Raw genomic sequence first — 27,068 nt, 5'->3', positions numbered from 1 at the left:
GCCCAGAGGAATATGGAGGCCACTCTTGGGCTCCCTGCCACCATTTTAGGAACAGATGACCTGGTAACTGATAGGGAGATATAGTGGTGTTTTTATCCACCCACCGGCCCCTTTTAGCTAGCTTCTTGGGGTTACCTTAGTCATTGAATCTTGCCAAAGTTGGGTCTTATTGTTGAGACAGGTGGGCAATGGAAAGTTTGTGTACAGTTTTTGCTCGAGACCGGTGCTTGTCAGGGGCCTGGAAAGTTTTGCATGAGTTTATAGAAGTTTGGTTGGCATTAACAGTTGGTGAACCATGTGGAAAGGAAGGGTATCCATGAAGTTCAAGGTTAAGTATAGGAAGTTTGGTTGCTTAGAGGCAGTCATAGGCTGTCGGGGAGCGTTAATATTGAAATGTACTACAATTCAAATGAGATAGTTGTGGGGTGGGGTATGTAGGTGCGACCATAGGGGGTTGGAGGATAGTGGATAGTTCATTTGATGTAAAGTGAGCTTTAGTTTTGTAAGGTGGATTGCCCAGGTTTGTGATGTGCACTTGTTTCAATAAAGCATCCTTTTTCACACACACAAATGGACAATGGTCTGTCCTGCATCCCTCTCTCCAACACCTTTTATATGTAAGAAATGCTCTTCTTTTCTCCACCACAGAGCAAATTCTGGTCTTGCTTTAGTTGCTACGACTACATTCTTTCAGATCACTGGTAATCCTGTTTCCAGCAAGTGATTTACCACAGATTATAGCGCTGCTCCCAGAAAATCACAACCCTCCTTGAATAGCTTAAAATGTATCCCACAAGGCTGAGTTGTCGTGAGCCCCGTGCAATGTTCTATTGCTTATCGTAGTGCTTTTTTTCTGAAGGGCTCCGGTTCCGTTTATCCCGCAATGCTCAATTATCTCTGTATGTTGCAGTTGCAATTCAGAGATTATATTGCATTGGACTTAATTCAATACATTTTGACACACCAGCTGTTTCATGCTCTGAGCGGATATTTCAGCAAGCAATGGAACCAAACAGCAGGTCACAGCTTGTAACTGTTGAAGAGTGCATTGGCGCCATTTTACGGTCCTCCGGAAGCGTGTGTAAAATAAAACATGCTGTTTGAGGCGGGGACTTACATTTTTGTGGTTCACGCACTTCATGAGTACCAACTCCCTGTATGCCCGCTTGGCATGCGTCTGGTTCTGAAATGGTCTGCTGAGCTTCTTAATGGCCACATTTCTGTCCAGCACGGCATCATACGCAGCACTGCAGGGGAAAAAAAGGAACCGCATTAGGAGGAACGACACACCAATGAATCCCCTCTGAGGGTTTTACATTTTCAAAAGTATTATTGAGACTCACGGCAGTTAACATTGTGAACTTGTATTTCAACTCCAAGGCTGTTTACCACTTTCATGGTTCAGGTCCAGTGCCATTCTCCTGAGAGGAAATAAATGACTACTGACTAAAAGCTTATCTATAGCGCAGCCTACTGGCCGGGGGGCAGATTTATTAAAAAGAACTGCAAGCACAGGGAGGGGGGAGCAGGCACCCCAGGGCCGGTTTTAGGGTGGTGCAGCTGCCGTGGTGCTGATATGTAATCGTGGTGGGGGGCACTGACCGCAGGGGGGTGCTGTGCTGAGCAAAAGCATGATCTAAAAGCACCTGCTGTAGAGTTCTTTGGGGCAGATTTACAAGCCCCTTGCGCCTCATTTACGGCGCCGTTCCGTCACTTTTGTGACGCAGCGGCGGCGCAAATCCTGCTCAATGGTGCAGGGGTACTTACAACGTGACGCGTCTGGGAGATGCGTCACGTTGTAATGCCCTGCACCACATGTAGGCGTTCCTGTGCAGGGGGGGCATTCGGCGCAGGAACGCCTCCTAAAAGTGGCTGAGTGAAATCTACAACATTTCACTCAGTCACTTTTAGGCCCATGCTGCGTCAAAGCCCTGCGCCTGCCTACAGCAGGCGTAAGGATTGACGCAGCATTAACTAGAGAGGGCCCCCAGAGCATTTCTGGAGCTGCATCGCGCTTGCGACGCAACTCCAGCAATGCGTCACTTTTACGGCACAGATGCGTGACGCATCTGTGCCGTTTTTGCACCATGGTGCGCCGCATTGTAAATGTGGCGCAACCATGATGGCGGAGCTGTTGCGCACAATAACTGGCGCATCCCTGCTGATTTGCAGGGATGCGCCACTTATTGTAAATATGCTCCTTTGTGCGTCCAGCTTTCAGGCACCTATCAAAATGTCAAGATAACTCTTGTGATTGATGAGTTTTGTCTAATAGTTTTGACTCTCTAGCTGAGTTGATTAGTAAAGCCAGTCTTTACTGGTGCTTTAAAACAAATGAAATGGAGAGATCTTTTGCTGGGTGATAGTGAGGGAATCCGAGAAGAAAGTTATGGGGTAGAGGGTGCCAAAACATACTGGCGCACAAGGTGCCACCAGTGATAAAACCGGCCCGAGCAGGACAAGGCCATATCTGCAGGGTACACGTCATGGGTACACGCTGGTAGATAGCGTCCACCTACTATTTTCACAGGGTGGACGCCGTCTCCCCTACCAAGAGAAGTTGGGCCCCATTGAAATATGCCAAACGTGTCCTAGTGTAATTTTCGGACACAGGATATGTTCAGCAGCGCCTGAACGTTGTTTCCTTTCCAGTCCCAGCAGAAACATGCAGGCATGGAAGGGGATTTTATTTTCGCCTCCAGTTGGGCCAAAGATTAAGGCCCAAGTTAAGGGGTCATCAGGCCTCCCTTTGTTCCTTTATCTTGCCTAGGTGCGGTCTGGAGTCTCACACATATATGCAAATGCCATGGAGGGGAAACAAAGACACACAGTTTGTTGTCACTTCACCGGTAATTAAGAGAGGCGTGCTTTTAACTTTGTTCAGTCTCTCTATAAATATAGGAGATATACATGCAGTGTAGGAATGCCAGATGTGTTGGTCTGTCCCAGTATTTACACAAATTCGAATACCAAAATTAATGCATCACTTTGTAGCGCTACTAATACCTTGGCAGGGTGTCAGAGCGCTTTACATCACACATATACATTATATCAATGTGCAGGATGTCCTAAAGAGAGTGAGGTCTACAAGGTGTAGGAGTCATGTTCTTCATGGCTATCTGTTCTATATTAGGATGACAATGTATGAACTGTAAGTAACAAAAAGATCTATGTGTTAAAAGCAGCAACCCACTTACCTAGCTGGATAAAATAAAAACGTGTCATCTGCTTTTACATGATATGCTTTGCATGAGACACATTACCCCTCTATGCTACATTGATTGAAATCTGGGGCTAGACAAAACACAGATCACTCCAGCAAATGCGTTAACCTCCAGTGTTATCTAACCATTATTATTATTCCCTGGGAGTTACTGGGCACACAAATATCTCTGCAGTGCCTTGACCCCATAAAATATATGAGAATGAAGACTTTGTAACCAATTATGCAGAACAGATCTACTGCCATGTTTCTCCTTGTTGCCAATTTCCTTGTAGCAGAGTTTGCCAAATAAAATGTTTAAATGGAGGACCAGGTTTTGCGTCAAGGTTATGACACTTTCTTTGCACAACCTTGGCACCAATCTCATTTGTTAAATCTTGTAAAGTACTCAAATGTAGTTAGGATTGTCCTTCTAAGCATATGTGTGATGTCACTTTGTGTGAGGTCATGGGTTGTTATGCCACATCCTGTGATGCCATGTGCGATGTCACGTGCCGTGACATCATGCACTGTGATAGGCGCCATGATGTTACTTGCCTACTACCTAACCTGGTTAGTCCCCTCACTTCTTTTTTAAGGACTAGTACCCTGTGTATCTACTGTGATATGGCACTGCTGCTCTCTTCCCCAGTGCTGGCACTCTTTCAGGATGCCTAGCGCCACATTTACATCTTTGCACTTTGGTACAAAGGTGTGTGTATGATGGCAAGCATAGGTTTTCTACTGGATGCAGTGTGTGAAAAGTTATGCCAAATGAAAACATTTTGAGGAGGCATATTTTGGGGCACAAAGCCCTGTGTATAATGTTAGATACGGCTTTGCGCCAAAAACCATGGATGTGTGCATGGGAACCTTTACGCGAAGTAGTGCAAAGTTATGTTTGCATTACTTTTAGGGCTACTTTCCAGCAAAGAAAAACAATTGGTGCCGGTAATTTGCTGTTGTTTGCATGACTTTTTGTGACTTTCAAGGTGCATAAACTGTTGATATTTCTGCCACTGAGTCACTTGTGCTGGTGTTAAAGAGCCTGCCCATGTTGAACAAGTAAATAAGTGTCTGACCTTTGAGGGTAGGGGGAATTTGAAACTGTACATTCTTGTTTTTTTTACTTTGCAGGTCCTGGAAGGGGTATACAGCCTGAATTTTGATGCAACATAAGGTGGAGCCAGGAGATTAAAGCATTTACAATGTAGGTCGACCATCTTAATCCTAATGCCAAAGGCCACCGGAAGCCAATGCAGAATGTGCAGTAACACGTTTTCATCCCGTTGTGCAGACACACACAAGGGAACAGTGATGTGACCCTCAATTGATTTCCAATGTAGGCAAAGGCTATTTGTCACGTTTTCGTGATTTCTATGCAATTCACAAAACAGGTGATCAGACAAACATATTGTGATTAATGCTTAATGTGATGGTTCAGGTCGTGATCTAAAATGTATTTCACTGGCCAATTTTTGTCGGTTCCCCATCCTAAAACCACACCTGATAAATGTTGCCAGAACTATTTACCATTTTTAACATAATTCCAATGATTTTTTTTATTGTGTTGCAGGAATGACATTGCTGTTTAGCATTTTTTACTGCATGGATAATTTATAACAAGCAAACACTTAACAAAATTAGGGGCATATTTACAGGCCCTTATGGCCACCGTAACGTCACTTTTAACAACGTTCTTGTGGCGATAAGGGCTTTGCCTTATTTACAAGGTGGCGATAAGCCACTTAATGTGGTTTAACGCCACTTTGTAAATAAGGCACCTTTCACACTATACTTAGCGTGAAAGAGGTGGGCAATGGGGGCTGCGGTGGGCGTTTTGCCACAACACCAATTGATTTTGACGCTGCCCCATATTTACAAGGGTGGCATAAATATGGGGCAGCGCCAACATTAAGACCACAAAAAACCTGGCCTTACCCTGGCAAAACGAGGAGAAATGCTTTATTTCTCCTCGTTTTTGCTTTTTCCGTGTGTGCTGCATTGTGTAAAGTACCAAGAATTATTGTTTATGTGCAGGAAAGTGTCCCTTCCTACACATAAACGATCATTAAAAAAATGACGATTTGCAATGTCTATGGGGTCGATGAGGGTCGCCATCCTGTCTGGGGCAGGTACCGTCCGCCACAAGGGAGGAGGAACCGTGCCCCCAATTAGGATGCACCCGCCACAGTGGTGAGTGCATCCTGCCTTTTTAACATTGCGGCGAACGGTGCATAAAGCACCGGCCGCCGCAATGTTAAAAATGCATGTTGTGCGTTTCACAGCACAACATGACAGGCGCCGCGCGGTGCCTGCCATGTTGTACTGTGAAACGCAGGGGGGTACCATAGGTACCCCCCATGTGCACCCCCCACCCCCTTTCACCCTGGGGGCCCGCAATGGGCCCCCAAAGCAGGAACCGTTGCCTTTTCGTGGCGGCATTGCTGCCACGGAAAGGCATTCCCCTCAGACCATCCTAATATTGCTGGCGGTGTCTGATAGACACGCCACCATATTAGAGCTTTTACGCCACGGTTGCAAGCCGACCGCGGCGGAAAAGCGGCGGACGGTCTTCCCATCCGCCACGGTCCCCCCTGCCATTGTAATATGGCGGGGGAAAAAGGTGGTGGACGGGCAAGGATGGCGGACGGATCGCCACCACTTGCATGGCGGTGGCGATCTGTCCGCCATCCTAATGGACTCCTAAGTTTGCCGCACAATGAAGCACAAATTGTGACCATTTGTGATTGTTTATGTGCAGGAAGGTGTTCCTTCCTGCACATAAAACAATAACTCCCCCCAACGCAGGCACCCTTGAGCTACGGTGCAAGAATGTCTACGTTAGTGCTAGGCAGCTTAATTTAGTGCCAGCTCTAATGAAAAGCAGGGTTACACTGTATCTTTCTAAATACACTGTATCCCTGCGTTTTCAGAATGGCAGAGCGTGGTGTTAGTAAGTGTGGCTTAACACCACGCCCCATCATTCTGTTGTACATATGCCCCCACGTGCATTATCATACAATAGTAATTAATCGTTGTTTGACTATATGGTGTAAGACTGTGTCTAACAATTATTACCAGTGCATTTTAGGAAACAATCCTGATATTGTTGGTGCTATATTCCTCATAATAAAACATTAACAGTATGGAGAACCAAAAATACCACTGAGCGAAGAAATCTCCTTATTATGCACATTTATTGAGAAGATTCCCTTCATACTTTTTTTCACAATATGAACTCTAGTAATGCATTGCGGGTAAAACAATCTAAATTAGCACTAACGTTTGCATTTTTATTTTTATATTTAATGTGCTGCACATTCTTTTTTATAAGACGAGGCATAGTGTCCCTATTATAGAGAGAAAATACACAACAAACATGAGCTAAACTGAATTTATCCATCAAGCATTCCCAATCCTCCTTGTCCTAGTTCCTCCCATCCCAGACCCAGGAGACTAGACCCCAAGCAGCTCTGCCACGAGATTGCCCCAGGCCTGTGAGAATGAGCACTGGTTATCCATGTACCCTGCATGACCAGACAGCCTTCTGCTGGCAGGCTCCTGTCTGCATTGGCGGCCGGCATGACTCGCGGGTGGCAGGGGGTGCAGGAGGGTGCAGAGGGCGCGGGATTGCACAATTAGAACAATAAATAAATAAAATATACATTTACCTTGCCGGGTCTGGCGTCTCTGCTCCTGCTCTCCTCGTGGCCATGGGCTCAAGGAACAGGTAGGCAGGAAAAACAGCCAGGCTCCCCTGATCAAACACAAAGCTGCAATGCAACGTTGTGATTGGTAAGCATCCAGGCTCCCCTGACCAATCACAATGCTCCAGTGCAACGTTGTGATTGGTAGGCACCCAGGCTCCCCTGACCAATCAGAATGCTGCAATGCAGCAACCTGGTTGGTTTTGAGCATCCTGGTTTGACACTCAACCAGGGAATGGGGGCCTGGGCATGTTCTCCACACAGCCTGTAAGGCAGCCTGCTTGGATAATGGGAAAAGTACGCTTGACTGGATTGGGTGGCACGAGAGGGCCGACCAAACAGTCACTGTGCACTTAGGAGTAGGCAAACCACTCCTCCCCTTACCTGCTCTGAGAGCAGAGCAGCCCCTCTCACCCGCCCGTCCCCAAAGGAAACATAAAATGATAATAACTCAAAGTTATTATCATTTTATATTTCCTTTACTTTGTACTGCTCAAAAGCAGTGGGGCGACGCTCCTCCGCCATAGCGGAGGAGCCGCCACTGCCTGTCTTTATAAGATGCTGGCCAGGACCTTTGGCCCATAACTCTCCAGCTCCTGACTTCAAGAGCACAGGAACCTTGCAATTACTGGTCAGGGCACCCCACAACCCGGAAGGAGTACGCTTTACCACAATGACCTCATACGCACATTAAACGTTTTCTTTGGGTCTCCTCTTCCTGTCTAATAGTCATGAAGTGTGATAGATTATTGTATACAAGTTGATGCTGGCACAAAAAAAGCATAATGCAAACAGTGTTATGCCCAGCTTCTAAGTGAATATTGTGCTAAATTAAATTACAATCAAACTAAAAGATGTAGCACAGATCCTTGTGTTTGTCATTAGACAACACACTGGCCCTACTGAAGGGCATTCTACCAGTGGCGGCTGGTGACTTTTGAAAGTAGTGAGGCATTATGAGTGTGTGTGACTGGAATAGATGGTTGTGGGGGTCCCTCAAGGAACAAAACTTGAAACAAAATGGTACATTTACAGCAAATATGAATCATTGCACATTTGCTTTGTGGCATTTTGTTGTGCTGGTGCCGTCTTCTGTTTTTTTCTGCTGCTGTCTTGTGCTGCATTATTAAATTTGATTTTTGTTTTGTTCTATTGCAGTTTTTGTGCTGCGTTCTGTTTTGACTGTTCTTGTGATGAGTGGTGTCATCTTTTAACTGTGGTGTTATGTTGCTTTGTGCATGTCACTGTGTTATGTTTAGTGGTTTACTTTGGGTAGGTCAACACATGCTGCTATATTTGCATCTGAAAGCAGCACATTTCTTTAAAGTTCCAGTCATATACAACTATTTACCACTTTCTAATGTAATAAAATAGTGCAAGCAACACCAATCGGCCCTAAAGTGGCAAAATGGGTTTGCCTTATTTGTCACATAATCCATAATTTCTTCAGATTTTAACAAAAGAAAAGTATTTCTAGCTTGAAAGTTACCCTGCAGTGAAAAATTTCACTGGTCAACTTTCTGTCGCTAATTGCTGTATTTGGGTGTGAAACTGATACTAGTGTGGTGAAACCCCTGCCCAGAGAGCACCAGCATGTAAAAATTCACTAAATGTCCTGCATCTTGTTGTAAAATATGATTTTTCAAGCCACATAATTTAGCCAACCCTACCACATAATTTGGGTCTCCACTGCCGCACAACTCCAGTGACCCTGCAAATACCCAATAACATAACTTAACCCAATTACCTCGCAATAATTGACCATCACACCGTGCCTACAGCTGTAAATTACTTCGATATTAGTTCCTCTGCTAGGAAAAAATGGAAACTACTTTTTTTTAAAAGCTGTTTCTCCTCCTCCCACCCCCAATGTGTGATGTTTGCAGCTACAAATATGTGTATCAGCATATATGAAAGTGTTCTGCTTAAGTGCGCCCTAGCACCTTGTTTTAGTGGCAGCTTGAACGATTAACCACTCTGACATCTCGAAATTGTGCTGCGAGTTGCCTTTTTTAATGCAAAATTGCTGTGGGCGTAATCTGCAAGGACAATCGAATAAATACATATAAATATGCTGGGACGGTAGAAGTGGGGGAGGATGAAGGGAGAAAGAGCTGGGTAGGTAATTAAAAAAAATGAAAACGCATCTAGGAACAAAGTCATTTTCCAAAATAATGTGCACAGCAAGGAAACAGGAACACAATGTGCACAGCAGAGGAGCAAGCATTCGTGACCAGAAAACAGACAAACGGAGAGAGCGACATTGTATTGACAAGGAACAGATGAACTGCCCCCTGTAGACTGTGAGGTGTCTATGGGTGTTTTCACCACCTTTCATCCCTTTCGGTACTCACAAAGGGCATTTAGAAACAGTAAAGTTAGGATTCCTAACTTTACTACTCCTAAATGCCCTTTACGAATACCAAAAGTCGTAAAGTTAGGATTTTGTCTCAGATTACTTTTTCGGATCAAGCCCCCTGTTCGCCCTCACGCTCTAATCGGGAGTGAGACAGAAAAAAAATCTAAATATGAGTCTTTAACTCTCTCAGTCCCGCCCCCTTCCGTTTATGATGCAATCCTGTTGAATGTTGAGGGATTGCGTTAATGAATCCATGCCTGCTCACATGGACACAGGAACTGAGCAAACAAAGAAACACACACACAAACCATTGTCAAATTTCTAATGTCAGCACTTTCCAAACAGTTCCCATAAAGACGGCAAAAAAAATGCAGAGGAGAAGATCTAAGTGCATTTTCCCTTTTTGTAAAGAGACCATGCCTTGTACGTGGAGACTGAATTTGGAAATGTTGCATAAGAGTTTAAAGGATTGATTAACCTCTATGTGTGAATGGTAGCGTTGTTCCATGGACACTCCGCAATGCAAGCTTTTAAAATAACAAGTTCTTCCCAAGTCAGCTGTGGTCTACCTCTCTCTGAGACGGCAGACTCCATCCGAGGTCGAAGAAAACTTCTGTTTCCTCTCGAACCAAACCAATCCTGCAGCTTCTCTCGTGCTATTTTCAGCCTAAGAGAAGCTGCAGTAGGATTGAACAGAGTAGGGTAACCCAGTGCTTCGTTTGAGACTGGGATCCTGCCTGCGCAATCCCCTGGCTGTTTAACACAGCTGCTATGGGTGCCGACAGAAGTGCGCATGTCGGGTTGGCCGATGCAAGACGGCCGGCCAATCCGACATGCACACTTCACACTCGTCATGTCATCTCTGGCTGCTGCTGTCCAGCAGCAGTAATCACCCAGGCAACTGCATTCACCTGTAGGAAGATCAAGGTGAGTATGTATGTTGCCAGTCATTTTATATTAATTAATTTGTTCCTCTTTTAGGGCAAAGGAGCATGGCAGCAGGTAGGACGACACAACCCCGCCCTAAAGAAGGAACTGCTGCTACATTCTACATGTCTAGGTAAATGACCTGAAGCAATTCAACCTCATCATCCCTACACTGGCTTACAATCTAACAGCTGCTGTATCTCATAAAAAAACTCAAAGTCATTATACAACCACACTGGAGTAAAAATATATAGGAAAGAAAAGCAGAGAAGAAGTCTTCTCTGTCTACATACTCAGGATCTGGAACCATATCCCTCCACCCTTGAGAACATTCCCAATTCTCCTCTAACTCCCAAAAAACAAAGCATACGTTTTGTAATATCACTACATTTTGACGAATTAGAAAAGTCTCTTAACATTTCACACTGACCTTGCCACTCCCCACCTCAAAATTATGTAATTGTTTTCCAAAATTACTCTTGGCTACCAGACATGTTCAGCATTCTGTTGTCTGTTTCTGGGTTTGCACTGTGGAAATACCCCCCTCACACATATCTGCTTATATACAATTATTTCTCCAGGGGTTACAAAATGTTCACTGTTACACAACTCAATGGTGCACGCAATAAAATGTTACTGTACCACAAATACCTTTTAATGGTAAAGAGCAACAATGTATGGAATATATATATATGTGTGTGTTTGACGCTGGAGTACAATGCAGAGTGTTAGTTTTTCTTGGTCTATATGTGAGTGTGTCTGACCTGTCTGGACCCTCTGCATGCCGTATAACCTGAGTGACTAGTTGATGCAATGCCCATTAGATTTCCCATGTTAGACTAATGTTCTGATTTGTTACCTTTGCCTCAAATTGTAAAGCGCTCTGATATCCTTCGGGATCAAGTTTGCGCTATATAAAACTTTATAAATAGCCATTATGGCTGGTTTTGCTACTAGGAAGTTTGGTGGGTGAAATTAAATTCGAGTCTAAACCATTTGTGCTTCCCTGCGTGGTTCCCCAGGGATCCTCCCTAAGTCCCACCCTTTTCAATGTTTATGTCTCGTCTCTGACCCCAGTCATTCGATCCTATGGGTTCGAGCTTACATCATATGCGGATGATACGCAGATTGTGGTCTCAATGTTACCAGGTAGAGAGGAAGGCATAGCCAGTAAATTCCAAGAGTGCATGTCAGAAGTCAGCGACTGGATGGCTAGGAACTGTTTAAAGCTAAACTCGGCTAAAAATGAAGTTCTACTTTTCGACTGCAGTGTCAATTTTTGGAGCCCTAACTGGTGGCCGGAAGGGTTGGGTGTACCCCCAGTTCTAGTTACCAAGGTCAAGAACCTGGGGGTTCTGATTGATGACAAACTTACCTTTAGGCCCCAAGCTAATGCAATGACGTCAGCCATTAATTTTACACTGAAAACAATCAGGAAAATTCTTCCTTTTTTACCCGACGAGTGCAGGAAAACAGTGGTGACAGCCTTGGTCTTATCTCGCCTTGATTACTGCAACAGTCTATTGCTCAATGCCCAACAGGGGCTTCTTAACAAACTACAGGCCTTGCAAAACGCAGCAGCTCGTCTTATCACAGGCGTTTCAAAGTTTGCCTCCGTCTCCCAGGAATTGGTGAAGCTGCACTGGCTCCCAGTGCGGAAACGGATCTCCTTTAAAGCCTTGTGCATAGTTTTCAAGGCCCTTCGGGGGCTTGGCCCGGCGTTTTTAACACAGTACTTTCAATGGTACCGGCCGGGCAGACATCTTAGGTCAGCAAGTTTGGGGCTCATCGCTACCCCTCGGATAAGGAAAGCTCGATGGGGTGGCAGAAGCTTTATGTTGGGAGCTGCAAGGGCTTGGAATGCTCTGCCTTTGGCCCTTAGACAGATTACAGATTTAATGACCTTCCGCAAAAACTTGAAAACATGGCTTTTCGTTCAGTAAGTACAGGCCAGGCTAGGGGAGCTTTCATTTAGCGCCAGGACACCGATTGGTAACAGTGCGCTCTATAAATGTTTTACATAAATAAATAAATAAATAAATAAATAAGTGAGCTGGTGGACAAGACCCTCTCAACGTATCAGGTTGGTGGAGGTTGAAGGAGATGACACAAGTTGAAACAGTGCGCAAATTCATTAACTGAATGGAAACATTAGGAAATTAGAGTAGGCAATGTGGATTTTAGGACATTCCCTGCATTGGACTCTCCTTTAAACAATGACGTTTTTCCTGTTTCCGGGTGTGGACCAGATAGGTGGGAAGGCGGTGGTTGAGCACCCTCCTTCCACCCAGAATAGAAAGTCAGCTACCACCGTTTGACAGAGGGATGTAATACAGTTTACAATTTATTGCAGCTTTCTTGTAATTAGTGATATCTTGCCATCCATCATCATAATAGTCATGGCTCTTTGGCAATGTGTTTTTTGAGTAGACTGTGTTTATATTTGTGGCAGAGCTGTATCATGAACTATTTTGAGATTCATTACATGGAATATAAAAATTGGAAGGAGTTATCATTTCTTCAATTTCTGTTCAGCATGAATAATAGAATAATTTTTTAGAGTTAGGATTGGCTTTGAAGAAATAATGAGAATGTCAATAGTAAGCATATTTTTCTGGTAAGATGCTGTTTACTGAGCTAGTATGTAGAGTGAGTTTAGAGTTTTCCCAGGCGGGGCTATGTATAAATTATTTGTAAAGCTTTATTTCTTATTTTGAGTGCTATATTGAGACTGATATGACTTGATATAATAGATCGAGTATCAAATAATTTGCATATTTATAAATTCGATTGGTCATTGAAACAACTGAGTTCATCAAGGAAATGCAAAATTCTAATTTTAAGTTTTCATTCGTGCCTTAAATGTAATTTTTTTGGGCAGCCTTGAAGAATTGCCTGATTAGTCAAGAAACACATGTCGGCTGTGGATGTAGGCTGCTTTTCGACACAATAACATAACAATACTCCCAAGAGGAGCCTCCAAGCAATTTGTATTAATTTGTAAATGGAGCACTCAGAAGGTTTAAGTGTATTTGCTAGGGTACCAGGAAGGTAACACCTATGTATGATCCTTGGTCTTCAATTCTGTACGTTTATTATGTTATGCTAATAAAGATTTGTACAGCGCTATATTACCGTCAGTATGGCCTGGTAGCTGTGTCAGGTTCAGTTGGCTTCAATGTCTAACTTGAACACAGAGTCTTTTCACACAGCCATAAATATAGCACAAATCTCACTTTTCTCAAAGAAACCACAACTTCCACTTTTGTCTTCTCCTACACAAACGTTATCACTGTGTACTGTAGTCTCCTCTGCAATGGGCAGTGGGGTGCCTCTCACGGCCAGTTATTCCTATCATCTTTTGAATGGCAGTCTCGACTTGCTACTGTATCCTTGTCAGTCTAGAGTCCGTCCTTTATCTTTCTCTAGAACATAACGCAACAGGAAAGATCCTTTCTTTTTTGTTTCAGATCAGGATAGGTATGGCGGCTTATGAGTTTTAGAATGCCAACTAGAATGTCTCCTCCAGGGCTTGTCCCTGTGATATGGTTTCCTCACAATCACTAATGCATTACATCCTTTTCTGTAATTATTTTAGCTACTCTCGGAGACTTTTTTTAAACCACTTTTAAAATCTTTGGGACACCAAAGCTGTGCACAGGCCTTGCACAAGTTGCAATCATTAGATCTGTGCTAGGGTGTGTTCCTTCCTTAAAGCAGCTGATCTCGCTAGGAGAGCTATGGGCAAATAGTACTGCTCGTTTTAATATGATCTCCTTCTGATTTTAGATTTTTACTGTACTTGATTAGCTCATATTTTATAAATGCACTATACACTTTATATGCAGATATGCAACTTATTTTAAATAATTCATGTGTTTTGTTTTATTTTGATGCTGAGCATTAGTTATTATGCCTTATGGTTATTGGATCATTTATCTTATTCATTATGCAGCGGTTGATGGAGTTATTTGTTTTATAATAATGTAATTGCTCTATATTGTTTTTGTCTTTTACGGCCACATACTGTTACACCTCGAGCCTCCTGTGCACTTGGGTATAAACTACAATACCCAGATGCACTTCTGTGATATAAAACAAGGTAGGAATTAGAGAAGCCTTCTTAGTGTATTTTCATTTACTGTGAAGGTGCCACAGCTGGGGTCAATCATGAACATAAAAGAGGACTCCTAGAACAGACCTTTGTTTGGCTTACTTCCTGTATCAGGTTTGGACCACGCCCCATTCTCTTGATTCGTCGCCATCACTTTTGGTACCGACATTTCTGATATATCCGTTTGGTTCCCGTGTGGGAGAGACTCACTCGGCGCTGGAGCCGGTTTGGAAATTCTACTGGCATTCCGTGAGCATGTAGGAAAGTCATAATACACGCTGGCGCTCGCTCTAACTGGTTACCAACTCGCGCCTTCCTGCTGGTGAACTCGGTCCTGCAGCAATCTTTCCCCTTGATCCTTTCCCTTATGTTTTGCTCTATTGAAAGAAGCCTGTTCCTAGACAGATATCGGATGAAGGGTAGGAAAGTGTAACAAATAATTTACTCTACGCAACCTGCAAAATAAAGGTCAGTGCACTGAAGAAGTAGTATTTACAGTGTTTATCATTTATACAGGAACAGACATTTTTTTACTTTGCAGCTTCCTCTGCACGTGTTTGTGGGAGTGCTTTCAACTTCTAATCTGCGAGGACATATATGTTGTGAGTATATGATTTTATACATAAAAAGCTTACTTAGAAACAGGAAAGTTTGAACATGATAGTTTGGGCTATAGTCAGCCTTGTTTAAGCTTTGTTCATTAATTTTTTTTCTGACTGCAGACTTTGGCCTTTGATCCTGACAAGTTCTAGCAGTGCATCCTGTATTGCTGCTGCCTTCTGTATAGAGTGGTCCCATTTTCTTGTCTCTTCTCTCCTGATAGAAAGTTGGCTTTTCTTGAGGTTGCCCTTACACTATGTTTGGCACTGTCTTTTGGGAGATTAGAGTTCCTTCTTCACTCCCGGGGAATCAAGATCTCCTGCAGGTAGGAGTTGGGTGTTGACATATATGGACGAATGAAGAAAATAAAGAATTGCAGTCCTGTGACATAGATCTCTTAAGTATAATTTCAAACCGCATTATATGCTGTTGTATATCTGACCATCTTAAAGGAAAGTATGTATATCGCCTATGCATGGCCTAACTTGACTATAAACTCCATCGGTGCAGGCTGTCTGGTAAAGTATCATCTCAATTGTGGTCCAATTTTAATACCTCCAGACCCGAGTGCAGAATACCCATGTGGAGTGCCTGTGTTTCTGCAATTCACTGGTGTCTTTATGGAACTATAGAATCATTCAGGCTGGCAGGATGGCTCAGTTGAGTTGAAAACTCACTGCTGACATATGCAATGATTTGAAAGTCACAAGTTTGAATCCTACAAAGCAGACTAAGGCCCACATTTTTAAAATGGCATGCAGTGCAGGAACCAAAAATAGTGTGCTGTGTTGCGTGAGAGGCAGGGAGCACCTAGTTCCACCGCAGATTTTAGCTGCTGTGCACCAGGCACGCACCTTAGCGCCATAGTGCTAGGGTGCGTGCCCGAGTCTACCATTGGTGTTGTACTGGAAGGGTACCCCTCCTGTACAAAATACTATGCTTAGACTCACTTTAAAGCTTTTCCTACTTTGTATGTGTGCTGCACAGTACAAAGGCGAAATGAAACCATTTGTCCTTTTAACGCCTCTTTTCAAATGGCATTAGCTTTTGGTGCTAAACCATGTCTACTATTGTTTGTAGATAGGGTTTTGTTTCAAAAGGCAAGGGTGGCTGCATGGGAAACACCCATGTACCACCCATGTAACTCCCTCATGGCGCTAAGTAAAGCAAAGCAATGCTTTGCGCTGCGTTGTGTTACTTTTAGGGCACTTTCCAGAGGAAAATAAGTTTCGCACTGGAAAGTAAATCGGAAACAAACATGTTGTGGTGGTTTGCATCACTCTGAAGGTGACCTAGCACAAAATGTTTGTAAATCTACCCCTTAGTATTTTATCCTTCAAGGTCCCTAAAGGAAGTCTTATTATATTGGGTGACAGGTACATGTGTTAGTTACAACCAGTGCTTAGCTCTTAAAAGAAAAAGTGCTGATGCCCAAACCTCTGCTCAAAAGCCTGCGGCCTGTGGAATTAAACATTGGCACGCTGAATACCAAGGCTGGTAATCTTACACCACCTCATGGTTCCTATTTCACTACCTGACACTTCTGTCATTTTATCTCACTCTTGCAGGTTCTTGCTTTCTCCCTTTGTTTTTCTGTATTTGTCTTCCACCCTCTTTCTGATTGGTGTTTTTTTTTCTCTCTTGCTCTTGTGAAATATCTGATGCACAAAAATAAGCGCCGGTCCCCAAAAATAAGCGCAGGGGGGCCCCACCGGCTCAAATTAAACACTGGTCACATCACTTAAGAGTCGTGGTATGAAACCTGTATAAATCAAGTGATCATTCCTAACAAACATCTCTCAATGCTGCTTCCGTCAAAGATTTAAAGGTAAGCAGAGATCGCCACAGAATGCACTCAGTGGCCTCTGCGTAGGACTGCACAGTCAGCATTGTAAGCAGCACGGGACTTCCTTTAAAAGAACGCTACCGCGACTGTTTTCAGTTTACCATGACACGAATAGCGCGGGCACCGAATCAATATATTGACCGGCATTTTTATGCTTGTACAAACTGCATGGTCCTGTCCTCTTCTGTGCTTTGGGGTCGGTCGATGTGTTTATAGCAGGGCAACCTTTGCCAAGGCCAAGTGCAGATGTCAAGCTAATATTTACAGACTCCGGTCTCTAAGAATGCCCGCTGCCATCCAATCATGGGAAAGATGGCTGGCCCGTTGCCTTTTCAGGCCTGTGTTTTGTGGCTGGAGCTCTGGGTCAGAGTATTCCAACTGCACATTCTTTGCACATTTGTAGCTTAATTCGACGTCTGGGTGTGGCGACGGGCCTAGATTTTGCAAAATGTTGCATCGTATTTCTTCACTCAAATGATAAGTGCTACCTAGATGTGCACCTCGTTATTCTCTAGTGGTAATGAACCATGGCCAACTATACCTCTCTGAGACATAGGGAAGGAGGCCCCTGAGAGACAGCTGACCTCGGTCCCTATATGCATATTTGCAAAATGCAGTTTTGTTTCTCTGAGCGTAGTCCTTTAACTTAAAAGGGAAGGCGCCTGTAATAAAATAAAAACAAGCATTGGCATAACCAATAGGTCTTGCCTTTGGGACCTTATAAGTGCTTAGCTATGCAGCATATAATCCTAGGTGGTGTGCCGCCAGGGATTGAATAGCTATACAACTACTATTTTTGCCCTTCACAAAGCGCATGAGAAGCAGCTCGCTCCCAAGGACATATACTTACAGGTACAACAGGGTGCGAGGGCCTGCAGGAGCCACCTTGCCGTGCATAAATAATGAAAGGGGAACAGTCTTTTGAAGTGGCCATCATGCCATGCCCATAAGGCATCAGCATTGTCCCAATGGTCATCAAGTTGAAGACCAGCAAGGGGTCTTTTTTTGAGGAAGTGGGAGGGAAAGAAATCAGAAGCACAAAAATTGCACACACATTTTTTCCCCTAAATATTGTGCTCTCTTTTAGATGCACCACAGGTCACAACTAATAATGGTGAAAACCCGGTTACCTCTAGGTACTTTCAACTTTATCTGGATACCCCTTTTCTTGGTGTGAAATTATCTTATTCAAGAACTCCATTCATCGGGTTTACTAGGAGGTCGAATCTACCTTGTCCTACCAGGGTGGGGAGAGATTGCCTACGATGAAGCATGTCACATTATATGAGTGAGGCTTCCTCGATCAATAAGGTTAGTTATTCTTCTTTTCTTGGGCTTACTCCGATCCATGGTAATTTAGGTATCAGTGATTTGTTCAATAACACTGATATAAATAACTCTGATAACCCTACGTGATTTACAACAAAACAGCGCCAGTAATAAATAAAAGGTTACACCCATTAACAGGAAACTGGCTTCCATTCACAAACTGCAAACTATATGATACAGGGAGTTACCAATCGAGGAGTTGTCACAGAAGTACTAACTGGTAAACCTTATTGCTTACCGCAATGGGTTAAATACATTCAGTCATTGCACAATAATCTCGGCTATGTGTTTGGAGTTCCAGGAAGAGCGCCTTGAGATCCCTGCAAGCAGCCAGTGTTCGACTGCAGGTAATAAAAAGACTGCCAGGAGAGATTACTTTGACTACTACCATACAGTAGAAATACACAAGTTGTTCGCTCTAAATCCCTAAAACAGGTGATGGTTGACGGTGCCTGTAGCCCGCCCTCGGGGGGAAAGTTAAACTTCTAATGGTGATCCTGAGATCTGAAACAGTAATGTACCCTGCTGTCCTCAATGTCTGCACCCACTGCATCATTCTTGTTATGTGTGTTTGGTGGTCTGAAAAATCATGTCAATGGTAGAGGTTTGATTTGCCCTTAAATTGTTAACTGAGCCAGCGCCTAACCAACATTTTAAACTATACACTTTAAAGCCATTGGCTGGGTTTGTTGGTCTCCCCATAAACAAGTATTTAAAACTAAAAAGTAAAGGCATACAGTTTGCAAGATGGTGACTAACTCTGTAGCACTGGAGTCTGTTCCCTAGCAGAGCACCAGTCTTGGGTGGGGCCAGGTGCAGGTAACTTGCCCAAACCTGCTATGTCCCAGATATGAGATCCAGAAAGTAGTGCCCCAGCTTGAGAACATGTAGGTTCTCTCACTGCATCAAGAGACTGCAAGGTGGTCACATTCACTGGGAATGACGTGCTGTTGAGCACGACAGACCCTCATGCCCGTATGTTTGTGCAGATGGGTGTAGTGGAGGCAACGAGGAGCGGCAAAGTGCTTCAGTGAATCCGCAGACTGTGCCAGTAGGTGCACATAGGGCTGGGTTGGCCTAGGAGGATGAAAAGCGCGATGCAGTCTAACATCCCCATACTGTTAACAGTGTGCATTACCCTCTTGGGATCGAGCACTCTATGTGGGGGCCAGAAACGCCTCTTAATTCAGCTGCCTGGCAGAGGACATCACGAAGGCATGAACAGTCAGGAATGTAAAATACAATGCACTGCCAAGGACTCGGGGTTCAGAGGGTGTTTATTCTAAAGAAAAAGGCACAAACTGCTCCGTCTGCAAACGGCAGAAAAGTACCTCATAACATAAATAAAAGTTCAGGAACATCCACTGAGCTATCAAAACACTATGAAAAACTGATGCTAACTCACCAAAGTCAAAGGCATTCCTTCACTGATCGCGGATGGATGAATAACAAAGGGCACGTTCTTGTTCTTGTCAAACTTCGCACGTATCTCTTGGTCATATTAACCTAAGACACTTTACCCACTTGAGATGCCACCGATTCACACAGCAGCCACTGGCGGGCAGCAAAGTAAAGAATATGGACTCACAAATTAAAGCCTACACTCAATGTATTTCATGGGCATTAATTTGCATTCATCAATTTCAGTACCTGCAGTGCATCCCCTCTGTCATTTTGCATTGAGGTTTGGGGGTGGCTGTCAATACAGCATACAGAAGCTTCTGGCCCGCACATGTAATGTATAACTGCTTCTAAGACATGGTGACAAATTCACCAGAACAGAGAAGTGGGGAACGAGACTAAGACAGAAGAAAATATTTCCAGATGGGTGGGATGGGGGAATAGGCATCAAAGGTAAAAGAAATGCACGGCCGCAAAAGTGAACGGGACCGTCATCTGTTTCCAATTGCGCGTCGCGATAATTTGAAACAGATGGCGCCGCCACTCGCTCCTGCAAGGTGGATGCCGAACATGCACGAGTTCCCATTGGAAACAGTGCAGTGCATGCACGAGTTTTGAAAAAGTACAGACCGATTCCAAGAGGTCATCTCCTACGCAGCGCTTGCGTGCTGCACTAGGCTCAACCTAAAAACAGACATGATGCAAAGGGCTTTTGGGGAAGCATCCAGTAGTTCCCTTGTTTTCTGTATGCTGCTCCCTAAGACTGAGTCATTATTCGCATAGTGAAGCCTGACCCTCGTGGACAGAATCCGCTTTGCATTTCAATAGCAGCCACTTTGAGGAGTGAGTTTGTCGAACTTCATTAGCAGCCATTTTGAGGAGTGAGTTTGTCGTCAATGGTTTAAAACCGTAATTTCCAGTTGCAAAGCACTGATACATTTGAATGCAATTCATAAGGGGTTAACTCCTTTCTTGGTTCATCCTCCTCTTTCTGAGTCACAAGGAGTCACAGTGTGTACATTGTGAATTGCAAAGGCATTTGTGACACTTAATATGCCTTATTCACACTGTGAAAGACGGTTTAGCAGTCACAAAGACTGTGATTTTGCGAGCAGAGTCATGGTGACCAAAATGCTTTGATACATCAGGTCCTCTATGTGCACAAATGTACGTGTTTCCCTACACACCCTGACGCCAATTCTAGTTCAATACCATGCAGACACAGCACACTATTTTAGTACTGAAAGGGCATGTGATCTGGTAGAGGAATTCCTTGACAGAATATCTAAAGCACCACCTCTTGCCCAATCATTACAGAGAATGAAGAAAAACCGTCTTTTACATCTCTCAATCTGCTTATTGTTTTTAGGACTGGCCTTAAAAAGCATTAATTGTCTCACCAGACTATTGTTTTTTGAAGAAAACAAAATACATAATTTACATACACGAAGAGGCTTCTGGTTATCTGACTTCATCTATTGCTATTGGTCGTTTAAATTGTTATTCATATTTGCTTCTGCCTACCACAGCATAAGTCATGGGGAATTAAGTCAGCCCTTTTTAGGTCGAACCTGGGCAGTGCATGCGTTGCTCTGCAAGACATGCTGTATCTGGCATAGGCAGTTCAAGCGGCTCCTGTTCCTGCCATTTATAAATGCCTGCCTTTGTTTGGTCTGGTTGCTCATTTAGTCCCGCCTTTTGGTCTTCTGGCCTCTCCCTGGCTACTGCCCCTGCTACACATGAGCTTACTCAGTTCTTTATTTTAGGTTCAGCTGGGCACACTCTTTCATCTATTGTTTGGCTCAGATCGTGTATGAGCATGGCGAGCCCATGTTTCTGACGGCATTTGCGTATTCTCAAAATGTGGGCTTTTGTTGCACAGGCACGTACACATGATCATGCACGCACTGTAACTTTTACTAGCTCTGAGAGGTTTCCTTTGTGCGCTGCTGAGAGCCGGAGGCATTTCAGCCCCTCCCGCTACTCTTATTGACTGCTCCGTATTCACAGACTTTACACAACCTGTATATTTTTCATTTGGGATGCCCACAACAGCATGAGTAATTTAACACACTTCTATTCACTCCAACAGGCTTCCATGGAGCTCTGCCAAGTGAAGGAGGCATTTCAGCCCCTCCCACTAGTCTTAACATTTGCTGCCTATTTACAGTTTCTCAGCACTGTTGTCAGACACGCTGTAGAACTACATTTCCCGTCAAGCTGTATTCAGCTCATGCAGTACAGGAATAATGGGTCAGATGAATGACCATTGGCTTTTGCGTCTCGCAAATTGCAAAAAATTGCGAGTCGCAATTTGTGAGTTGCAAAAGCCAATGTACAACAGTGTCAGAGACAATGTTAGCGATTACCAATGGGGTCGCAAAATGCGAGGCTCATGAATATTAATGAGCCACTTGGAATTTGCTACCCCATTGGAAATGCTGGCCCTTCCAGGGATGGTGGCCTGCTGAGCTCAGCAGACCTCCATGTCTGGGACTGCTTTTCAATAAAGCAGTTTAAAAAAAAAAATGTAAATGTAGTCGGGATGCTTTTAAAAAAAAAAGAAAAAATGAAACGTTTTCCTTTCATTTTTTTAAGGGCAAGTAGTGGTCCCTGGGACCACTGCCTGCCCTTAAAATATATTTTTAAAGACAGACACAAAGGAGACCCCTTCCCATTTGTGACTCCATTGCCACACTCTTGAAGAGGGCTGTAAATTGCGAGTGTTTTGCGACCTTAATGTGGTTGCAAATCATTCATACATGGTCTGTGAGTCGCTATTAGGAAGGGAACACCTCTAATAGCGAGTCAAAAAACACTATTTTGCGAGTCACAGTTTTTTGCGACTCGCAAAATAGTGGTAGTACATAGGCCATGTAGGTTTTTGCATGTGCAAACGGTTCGCAAACTGAAAATTGTTAACTGATAAGTGGCCGACATTTGTGTTTCTGTAAACAAGGCGCACTAGATCTGTATATATCCAATTCTCAGCATGAGATGCCACCACTACCAGTAAGTACCAAGGCCCGGAATGAAGAGAAGCAGCTGGGGAGGCCGAATCGTTTGTGGCTGGAGAAGGAGAGACAAGGTATGTTAAAGCTCCTTCGTCTTCACAATGTACACTCTTTCATTTATTGAGCTGCACCTTAACCCCTTCGCTGCGGGGCTTTTTCACCTGCTGTGCGGGGGGAGGGGGGCCACTCGCGGCGCCGCCGTGCTTGTGACGAGCTCGGCTCGTCACCCTGCACGGCGGCGCTGTTCTCATGATGAGCGGAGCTCATCATGACCACACCCGTTTTCGAACGTTCAGCACAGCGGGGAAATTATCCCCGCGTGCGAGCGTTCTAACGGTCAAGACGAGCTGAGCTCGTCATGAGCACGGAAAGTGTTAAGACCCACTTTGCCGGCTGTCCCTGCCCCTTTACTTTCCTTCCCATCTCTTTTTACTTTGATTTACATTTGACGCTCCTTCCGGTTGCCTGTTGCCTCATGCATGCTGTTTTTGTGGTTTTTTTTTAATATATATACACGGGTGGCAGACGTCGGGGTTTCTTTAAAAATAGTGCAATAACAGCAGAAATCCCCTACTTTGACACATTTTATTTTTCTCGTTTGTCCCTTTGACAACCAATTTTTTTCTGAATGTTACTTTTTTGGTATATCAAATTATCACTCCACTGCAAAAAAAAAAAAGATTGTCATTCACCTCCCGCCTGTCCAACTATTTCGCTTCCTCCCTAAGCATTACACACTTTAGCTGCTGAGACCGATATAGAATCGCCCCCCCAGACCTGTAAAATCCAATATCATTATTGCCTTGGAGAGACAGGCCCTTTTAACACAGAGGCCCAGCAAGCCTCGTTGTAAAAATGTGGAGTCACTTGTGAAACTTGTATAAGTGTATCTACCATGCCATCCTCACACCAACTCACGCCCGTCGCTGCATCCTGAACTACTTGGCTTCCTCCCTCCAGAGGCGCTGGGACACTGCATTGCTGTGTGATTCCTTTCCCAATGGAGGATAGCATGGCTGGCTACCACGTCCTAAAGCCATCAGCTAGGCGCCACTCACGACACATTCACAGAGCCAGGAAAACCAAGCAGCTTTAAATAATAATCATTGGGCACTTCAGCTACATAAATAAATATATCAGGCCTGCTTGTATTTCACTTTATCTTGCATCCCCTCCACACCTCACACCACCCCCGCCTGTCCCTGCTGGTTTATCCTTTTTCTCTACCTCCCTACGCCTTCCACACCACAGGTATAAAGTCTCATGGTGGACCAGTAAAATCCTATATCGTGATTGCCTTAAATCAGCAGTCCGTTTAACAGCCAAAGCGTACTCCTGCGTGCAGAACATCCTAACAATCGATCGGTGTACATTCATAACCAAAGCAGTCTTCCCAGCTGTTTGCTCCCCAAAAAACAAAATACACATTACTCTCCCCAGCAACATAATTCCATTACACTACGTGCAACACAATTTAACTCCACAGAATGACACTCCAACTTAATAAATTACACTTCACACCACATAATTACACTCCACATATATCCACTTAGTTCCAAATCAATAGTTACTAAACAAAATTCAAATCCACAATATCAACCATATTCACACTCCACATATTTCCACACAACACAATTCAATGGCACACAATTCCATACCACTCAACATAATTAAACTACACTCCATACCACTTAATTACACTCCTCGTAAATCTACTCCATGCCACTTAGCAACACTCAACATAAATACACTCCACACCACGCCACATAATTACACTCAACATAATTTCATTCTATGCCACACAATTCCATGCAATGCAATTCAACTCCAAACAATTCCATGGCACAAAATTCACAACACATAATTCCACTACACACCGCATACATCCAATCCACTCCACAGATTTCCACATCACGCCACATAATTCCTCTCAATACATGCCACTCCAGGACATACAATACCACTACACATAAATCCACTACACTTCATACCTAATAATTACTAACCACATAATTCGATTGCACATGCAAACACTGATTCAGAATTTCTTACATTGATTCACTTCAGTGCTTTCAACACTGTTTCTTTACCATAAAGTTTCACTCCTTCCATGCTCTGGACGGCTCCTGGCCGTCATGAGTCACAGCAGACGTGTGCTCATGACGGCCGGGAGCCATCTGAATGTTGCCGCTCCGCCCACACGCAATTAATTCCCCGCCTGTGCGGGAGAATTAATCAGTGGGCGGTGTTCGGACGGCTCCCTGCCGTCATGAGCAAACGTCTACTGTGACTCATGACGGCCAGGAGCCGTCCCTAGTACCCGAGCGCCACGCCCAGCCACGACCCCCCTCGCACCGTGGCGGAATTTGCAGCGCGGCGAAGGGGTTAAAAAAAAACAAGCAACACACACTCTCCACCTGTACAAACAAAAAAACATAAATAAAATACTATATTTTTTACCACACCATAGGTATAACTTTCACAAATGCGAGACCGATTGCATTGCAAATGCTTGTTGCACATTGGCTCCCTTCACTTTGCATGGTTGCACCAAGCCTGTGAACGTTGTACACAGCTGCCTAAAATAATTATTTTCTTCAGTGACAAACTGGCTCAATTTGCACTTTTCTATTCAATCAATCAATAAACTTTATTCAGTTTTCTATTGCTTTTTTAATCTTAAATAACTGCTTTTTCTTTTTGCAAATCAGGTGCCCAGTTTGGTGGAAATGTATTGTCCTGTGCTTTATAAAGATGCTGTTACAATATGTATATGTAGCATTGTAACTGCCTGCAATTTGGTCAATAAAAACAAAATTCATGGAACAACTGAATCTTTTTTTATTCAAAAACATCAATAGTAGTAAAACGGCCCATCAGTGAAAGTGTTTTTCAAATTTCAATCCTCATTGCAAACATATGGTAGCCACATTTAGGTGGCAGCATATATATATTTTTCTTTTTATTCTAGTGGCAAATGCTTGCAATAAAAAATAAAAAAAAAGGCTTGTTTAAAATATATTTTCACAGTTTGGTAATAAGAAAAGTGTCACCTTAAAACTGGAATGAAGTTTTACAAGTTTTAACATCTCGGCATATGCAAACCATTTCAGTCGGCTTAATACAGACTATGGGAAGGCAGCAAACATTGCAAACAATAGTCAAAATACAGCTCCATGGCCCCAGTGACCGAATGGACAGACTTGAGCTCATATCTGAGAGCATTGCCAACCAAACACCTGGAGAGCGTAATGGTGTGCACTCGACGGAACACTTTAACTTTAGCGGAGGCCATAAAGGGCGAAAAGCTGAATCGTGTGTGTTCAGTTATCAGTTAAGTATAAAGTGGTGATTACTGTGAATGTATGTCTTGTAGTGGTTCACGTCTGTCTCAGTTGTTCTCCAGTTTGTACTGCCCGTGTGTGCTTCAGTAGAAAGTATTTAACCCCCTGGCTGCCGCCGGAATTCCGCGCCTGTGCGGCACATTCCGATCGCGGGCGTGGTCATGACGGCTCCCGGCCGTCATCAGCACACGCCCACCATAACTCATGACGGCCGGGAGCCGTCATCAGCACCGAACGGGTTTAAAGACTTAGGGCCACATGTATCAACCTATTTTGCATTCGCAAACAGTGCAAATCGCTAAATTTGACCGTTTGTGAATGCATAATAGCCTTTCAAGAGGTATGAAAGGCTTTAGCAGTGCATTTTAGGTAATTGCAATTTTTAGCGATTACTTAAAATTGCAACTCCAAATAAGGAATCATAATTTGCGAATCCCTAAGCACATGTACCAAGTACTTTCTAAATGGAAATTGGGCATTTAGAAAATGCCATTACCCTCAACTCCAAGTCGAGGGTAACCATGTGCAATGTTTGAAAATGCACAAAAAAAAATATTTTTCAAAGTTCCATGCAGCACACACATGCCTCTAGGGCGCTTTACATGCGCAAAAAAAATAAAATTCCGGGTGCTTCAGGGGGCCTTAGGCCCCCGGGCACCTTTTGGTTTTGCCTTTTCTAATTTGTGATTATCAATTAGGTAATGCAAAGCAATGCAAAACCATTCGCACCTATGGGCCTTTCCATAGGAACTAATGGCATAGCATTTCCTAATAACGATTCCCTAATTGCGATTGCAGCTCAGTAGGAATCGCTATTAGCGCACTGCTATTTTCGTACATACCGTTTTGCATTCCCTGAATAGCAATTACCTAAAATTCGATATTTAGGGAATGCAAAATGGAGCTTTAATACATATGACCCTTGGGGGAGGAGCCAAGACGGCGGCCAAAATGGCCGCATAGCTGCCCGGCTCCGCAACTCGCCCTCGCCTTTTGCCCCATCCTGGCACTGATCCTGCATCCCGGTCGCGGCTCACTCCGGCTGAACACCTCTGGAGTGCGGCGATGTTATTCCGGCTCGGAATCTGCTCCTGACGGCCGAGATCCATCGCCCCGTCCTCTCCGGCCCTGGTACTGATTTGGCCGGGACCTTGCGTGACGTGGCGGCCGATGCGCGGCTGAACAACAGCGGCCCCGAGAGGCCATCTTTGCCCGGTGAGCC

At 44.0% G+C, this 27,068-nt stretch overlaps 1 protein-coding gene across 3 annotated transcripts in view; it reads right to left on the bottom strand.

Annotated features, from left to right (window-relative positions):
* Positions 1-27,068, bottom strand: part of MAPK10 (mitogen-activated protein kinase 10) — a 561,938-nt gene that overhangs the window by 371,098 nt on the left and 163,772 nt on the right. For all 3 annotated transcript variants that reach the window (XM_078677508.1, XM_078677509.1, XM_078677510.1), the window contains exon 3: positions 1,118-1,247. In XM_078677508.1, the coding sequence (XP_078533634.1) occupies positions 1,118-1,247 (130 nt within the window). The remainder of the gene's footprint in view (positions 1-1,117; positions 1,248-27,068) is intronic.

Source organism: Lissotriton helveticus, chromosome 2_1, assembly GCF_964261635.1.
Source record: "Lissotriton helveticus chromosome 2_1, aLisHel1.1, whole genome shotgun sequence".
In the NCBI taxonomy this organism is placed as follows: Eukaryota; Metazoa; Chordata; class Amphibia; order Caudata; family Salamandridae; genus Lissotriton; species Lissotriton helveticus.
The sequence above is the reverse complement of the archived record's forward strand: the minus strand, read 5'-3'. Positions and strand labels throughout refer to the sequence as shown.